This window comes from Cajanus cajan, chromosome 5 (genome assembly GCF_000230855.2).
Source record: "Cajanus cajan strain Asha chromosome 5, NIPB_CcT2T_4, whole genome shotgun sequence".
NCBI lineage: Eukaryota > Viridiplantae > Streptophyta > Magnoliopsida > Fabales > Fabaceae > Cajanus > Cajanus cajan.
Window position 1 is genome coordinate 23122850 of NC_138521.1, and position 5467 is coordinate 23128316.

General features: G+C 50.1%; 2 protein-coding genes across 2 annotated transcripts; both read right to left on the bottom strand.

The window, feature by feature from the left end:
• Positions 1 to 984: 984 nt before the first annotated feature.
• LOC145957909 (uncharacterized) lies at positions 985 to 1464 on the bottom strand. The gene has a single exon (XM_083074337.1). It carries the CDS (start codon positions 1462 to 1464, stop codon positions 985 to 987), a length of 480 nt encoding a protein of 159 aa, XP_082930463.1.
• A 27-nt stretch (positions 1465 to 1491) lies between these two features.
• LOC145957910 (uncharacterized) lies at positions 1492 to 5075 on the bottom strand. The gene is made up of 7 exons (XM_083074338.1): positions 4692 to 5075; positions 3849 to 4160; positions 3268 to 3542; positions 2892 to 3172; positions 2512 to 2660; positions 1946 to 2406; positions 1492 to 1669 (listed from the first exon to the last, which is right to left on the bottom strand). Exons 1-7 carry the CDS (start codon positions 5073 to 5075, stop codon positions 1492 to 1494), a joined length of 2040 nt encoding a protein of 679 aa, XP_082930464.1.
• Between the last annotated feature and the right edge of the window lie 392 nt (positions 5076 to 5467).

The following is a 5467-nucleotide window of genomic DNA, read 5'->3' on the forward strand; positions in this document are numbered from 1 at the left end:
AGAGAAAATTCAGATTTCATTTCTCAAATTGGTCAAAAGTGTTTTACAATCAAAGAATTACAAGTTTATAGGAGTAGGAAACTTAGAGAGCAAGCTAGTCTTGACCATGGTTCACTAGGAACCATGGTTGAGTCTAGATAAACCGTCCAAGGTCAAGAGGCTTGGAGAGCAAGCTTCTCACTTGGCTTGCTTGGTAAGCTAGCCAAGGAGAAGCTTGTGCTTCAAGCTTCCAAGCTTAAGAAACTCCATGAATTTCGTCCAAGTGTGAACACAAGTGTGAACACACTTCTAAGGTGGGTGGCTTCTTGGAATTAATTTACTCCTTTTGATTTGAAAATGGTTAATTTGGTTTAGTTAGGTTCATTCAATGGGAATGGAACCTAGCTAAATCAAATCTATGAAAAATTAGGAGTAAAATGAGTCCAATATGAAAAATTTAGCCTAGGACCACCTTTGGCTAAATTGCTAGGAGCACTCTCTAGCTTACTAAGGACACTCTCTAATTTGCTAATGCCACTCCTACTAGAAAACTAAGAAAAGAATGTATTTCTAGGTTAGGTTAAATGGAATCAAAGTGTCCAAGTAACCTACCCTAGAATCAATATACAATAGCTACTAAAAAGGGAAATACAGTGCCTTACAAATACAAAGGCAAAAATAACCTATACAAAAGAAACTATGTACAAAACATATGAAAAGGTCTTGAAGATCATCCCATTCCTCTTGGTTCTTTTATGATATCACCTCTTGGATTCCTTGGCCTTGGCCATAGTCTATCATTAGCAAACCGAGGTTCCAATTCGACCTCCATTTGAGGTTAAACATAAAATTATGGGAAAAGGATGTGAGTTGGATGGAATGAGTCATTTTATTGATTATGTAAATGTGCCTCGCTAAAAACCCTCTCAGTCAAAACCCATCTTTCTGTTTTTTGGGATAAAAGATTGAGGCGGGAAAAGAGTGCACGGCTCATTCATACAACGTTCAACTAAAATAAAACTTGAGATGCGTAGCATTCCAAGTTCGTGGTATGGGTTTGCCGCTGAGTTCCTCCAGTCTATATGCTCCATTTTCCAAGTCTTCTGTAACTCGGAAGGGGCCACCCCAAGTGGGTGCGAGTTTCCCATCTGACGTTTCCTTTCTTGCTTCGCCTAGTAATCGCCATACCAAGTCACCTACTCGGAACGAGCGAGGTTTTACTCGGGTGTTGTATCTTCGGGAAGCTCGGAGCTTGCAGGCTTCTTCGTGGATTTGAGCTTCGTCTCTAAGCTCGTCCACTAAGTCGAGGTCAGCTGCCAGTTCTTGGGCATTATGTTCGCCGTTGAAGGCTTGACGTCTGTGGGATATTTCACCGACTTCTACTGGGATCATTGCGTCAGCTCCGTAGGTCAGCCTATAAGGCGTCTCTTGTATGGTTGACTGGGGGGGTGCAATGATATGCCCATAGGATGCTGGGGAGTTCATCGGGCCACTGCCCTTTGGCGCTTCTAGTCACTTTTTGAGTTCCCGGAGGATGACCTTGTTGGCAGCTTCGACCTGGCCGTTGGTCTGAGGGTGTTCCACCGAGGTCGAAAGGTGTTTGATTCCGAGCTCGCGGAGGAAGTCCTCGAATTCCTGTGCGATGAACTGTCGGCCGTTGTTAGTGACGAGGGCGTGAAGGATTCCGAACCTGCAGACGATGTTCTTCCAGGTGAACTTCCGCACGTTTTCGGTGGTGATTTTGGCGAGTGGACATGCTTCGATCCACTTGGTGAAGTAGTCGATTACTACCAAGAGGAATTTCAGTTGGCCTTTCGCAGGGGGGAATGGCCCGAGGATGTCCATTCCCCACTGGGAGAAAGGCCATGCCGACATCATGTGGTGGAGGGTTTCGGGTGGTTGTCGGTGTGCGTTGCCGAACTTATGGCATTCTTTACATTTTTGGATGTGGCTTTGGCAATCTGACTTCAGAGTGAGCCAGTAATAGCCAGCTCGGAGTATCCTGGTTGCCATTGAACGCGCCCCGGAATGCATGCCGCATATCCCCTGATGAATTTCCTTGATGACATAGGCTGCCTGGGACGTAGTCAGGCATTTGAGCAGTGGAGAGGAGACGCCACGCTTGAACAATTCATCTCCGACGATGAAGAACTTGGCCGATCTCATCCTTATCTTCCGAGCTTCGTCTTTATCCTCGGGCAGGATTCCCTCTTTCAAGTAGCCCCAGATGCCTGAAATCCATCCCAGGTCTTCATTGTCACTGACGTTGACGACCTTGTCGTCTAGGCTAAGTGAGTGCAAGGTTTCCTGTATGATAGTTCGGTGTTGTCCAGGCCTTTTTGTACTGGCGAACTTCGATAGGAAGTCGGCTCGGGCGTTTTGCTCTCGCGGCACATGCTTTATGATGAATTCGTCGAAATACGAGATCTGGTGGGACGCAGCGTGAAAATACCGCTGTAGCAGAGTGTCCTTTGCCTGGTACGTCCCGCTGAGCTGCTCCACCATGAGTTTTGAGTCACTATTGCAACTCACTCTTCGAGCCCCGAGGTCGCGGGCTAGCCTCAGTCCTGCTAGTAGTGCCTCGTACTCCGCCTGGTTATTGGTCACCTTGAAGCCAAACTTGAGGGATTGCTCCAAGGTGACTTGGTTTGGCCCTTCTAGAATGATGCCTACACCACCGCCTTTAGAGTTGGAGGACCCGTCAACATGCAAAGTCCATATACCTGGGGTTCCTCGGCAGTAGTTGGCGTGAGCTCGGCTACGAAGTCGGCTAAGCATTGGGCCTTCAGGGGTCCGCGGCCTTCGTACTGGATGTCGAATTCGGATAGTTCTACCGACCAGGCGATCATGCGCCCGGCGAGCTCAGGCTTTCGCAGAATTTGCTTGACAGGATAGTCGATTTTGACTATCACCTGGTGGCTCTGGAAGTAGGGTCGGAGCCGCCGAGCTACGGTGACAAGCGCTAATGCCAGCTTTTCGATCATTTGGTATCTCCTTTCCGCGTCTTGGAGGACTCGACTGATGAAGTAGATGGGTGTCTGTACCTTTTGGTGTTCTTATACGATAACTGCGCTGATGGCGTTCTCTGCTACGACCAAGTAAAGGAGGAGGTCGGTGTTGTGATCCGGCCTCTGTAGGATTGGTGGAGTTGTGAGGAAGGTTTTGAAGCTTTGGAAAGCTTCCTCGCACTGATCTGTCCACAGGAATTCCTTTGGCTTTTTTAGTAGGGTGAAGATTGGTCCTGCCTTTTTCGCGAGTTTGGGAATGAAGCGGGACAGTGAGACTAACCGTCCGGCCAAGCGTTGGACTTCTTTCACCGTTTGTGGGCTTTGCATCTGGATGATGGCCTTGCACTTCTCGGGGTTGGCCTCGATTCCTCTGCTGGTAATCATGAAGCCGAGGAACTTACCCCCCTGGACACCGAAGACACATTTCTCCGGGTTGAGGCGCATGTTATGCTTCCTGATCTGGGCAAATATTTTGGCAAGGTCGGCAGCGTGGTCAACCGCCGAGGTAGTTTTGACTACCATGTCGTCGACGTAAACTTCCATGTTTCTCCCGATCTGTTGTCGGAAAACCTTATCCATCAGCTACTGGTAGGTTGCCCCTGCGTTTTTTAGGCCGAAGGGCATCACCCGGTAGTAGTAGTTGGCGTGGTCGGTGATGAAGGACGTATGCACTTCATCGGGTGGGTACATCATTATCTGGTTGTACCCAGAGTAGGCGTCGAGGAAACTGAGGAGGGCGTGTCCGGAGGCTCCGTCGACTAACCTGTCAATTCTCGGCAAAGGGTATGAGTCCTTGGGGCATGCTTTGTTTAGGTCGGTATAGTCGACGCACATGCGCCATTTCCCCGAGTTCTTCTTTACCAGGACCACGTTCGCCAGCCATGTGGTGTATTTGACTTCACGGATGAAGCCAACGTTGAGCAATTTCTGTGTTTCAGCGACGATGGCTTCCCGTCTTTCGCCGCCGACCTTCCTTTTCCTCTGGGCGACTGGTTTTGCCTCCTTGTGTATTGCTAGCCTGTGGCAGATGAAATCGGCGTCTATGCCTGGCATGTCAGTGCTAGACCAGGCGAAGAGGTCGGCATTCTTGAGAACTTTCGCTTCAAGTTGTTGTCGCAACTTTGGAGTCAACTGTCTGCTGATCTTCGTGGTTTGCTTGGGGAGTTTCCCGATCTGGAGGTCATCGAGCTCGTCAATGGGGGTAGGTCACTCGTCACGAGCGTCAGATCTTGGATCGAGGTTGGTGATTTCTTCGTGGTTGATGCGAACCACGGTGGTAAGGTTGTTCTTGCACTGTTCGCCAGGTGAGGCGATTTTCAGGCTTTTGGTGTAGCATTGCCGTGCTGTCTTCTAGTTTGCTCTGACGGAGATAATCCTCCCATCATGCCCTGGGAATTTCATGGTGAGGTGTGGGGTGGACACTACCGCCCCGAGCTGATTCATGGTTGGCCTGCCGATGATGATGTTATAGGAGGTGTCGGCTTCCACGAGGAGGTACCGAACCATGACCCGCCTTGAATTCGGAGGTGCTCCGAAAGCCGTCAGTAGGTCCACGTATCCCCGAGTGTAAACGCTCCTACCTGCAAAACCGACTAGGGGCTCTGTGTGAGGTTGTATGAGAGAGTGGGGGACGTCTAACCTGAGGAATGTTGGCCAATATAGGATATCGGCCGAGCTCCCTTGGTCGACTAGAGTCTTGTGAACCTCCCAATTGGCTAGCGCTACGGCTATGACCATGGGATCGTCCTGGTTGGGATTGATCCTGGCATAGTCGTCGTCGGTGAAAGTGATCGTCTGCGAGCTCTGGTGCGAAGCAGAGGTGGTGAAGTGTACGCGGTTGACGTTGCGCAGGTGTTTTTTCTGGGCCGAGCTGATGGCTCCCCCTCCTGCGAAGCCTCCTGCAATTGTGCTGATCACTCCCTGTGGGGGAGTTGATCCTGCTTCCTGGTTTAAATCGGCTCGCACTGCTCCGCCGGGATTGGGTTGAGAGCTGGAGGGGTGATCAGAATACCTCCGCTGGGGTTGAGCGCGAATCCTCTTGTTTTCGGCGTGCAGAGCCGCTAGGTCAGCCTCACTAGCAGTACGCATCGCGGCTAGGTCAGTTTCGTGCTTGGCACGCATACTTTGTAGATCTACGGCGTGTTGCTGCCGTAGCTACTCGACCTGCTCGATCAGTTGTCTCACTGTTGCTTCGTTATTCATGTTAGTTGTGTGATCTAGGTCGTCTGTTACGCGTCTGCTATGGCTTCTGGTGAAAACCATAAGCGTGGCCGATAAGAACTGTCTTGATCGGCCCCACGGTGGGCGCCAAATGTTCTTACCGGAAATCTACTGTAGAGATGATCCTCCGAGTAAGATTGGTGAGCCTCCTTCGCTGGTACGCTGGTGCTCCAAGATGGGGGTGGTACCTGCAAAAGAGACTCCGATGCTAAAGTTAGTGTTTGTGGGAGTATGAATCTCGTATAAGTAATGCACGTACG

What these genes read in the sequence shown, in the direction of transcription:
- LOC145957909 (XM_083074337.1), bottom strand. Translation starts at nt 1,464, where the DNA reads ATGAACTCCCCAGCATCCTATGGGCATATCATTGCACCCCCCCAGTCA.
- LOC145957910 (XM_083074338.1), bottom strand. Translation starts at nt 5,075, where the DNA reads ATGCGTACTGCTAGTGAGGCTGACCTAGCGGCTCTGCACGCCGAAAAC. An exon ending in TAGCGCTAGCCAATTGGGAG is followed by an intron (nt 4,161 to 4,691) that starts GTTCACAAGACT and finishes GATGACCTCCAG; the next exon opens with ATCGGGAAACTCCCCAAGCA. An exon ending in CCTACTTCCAGAGCCACCAG is followed by an intron (nt 2,661 to 2,891) that starts GTGATAGTCAAA and finishes CCAACTCTAAAG; the next exon opens with GCGGTGGTGTAGGCATCATT.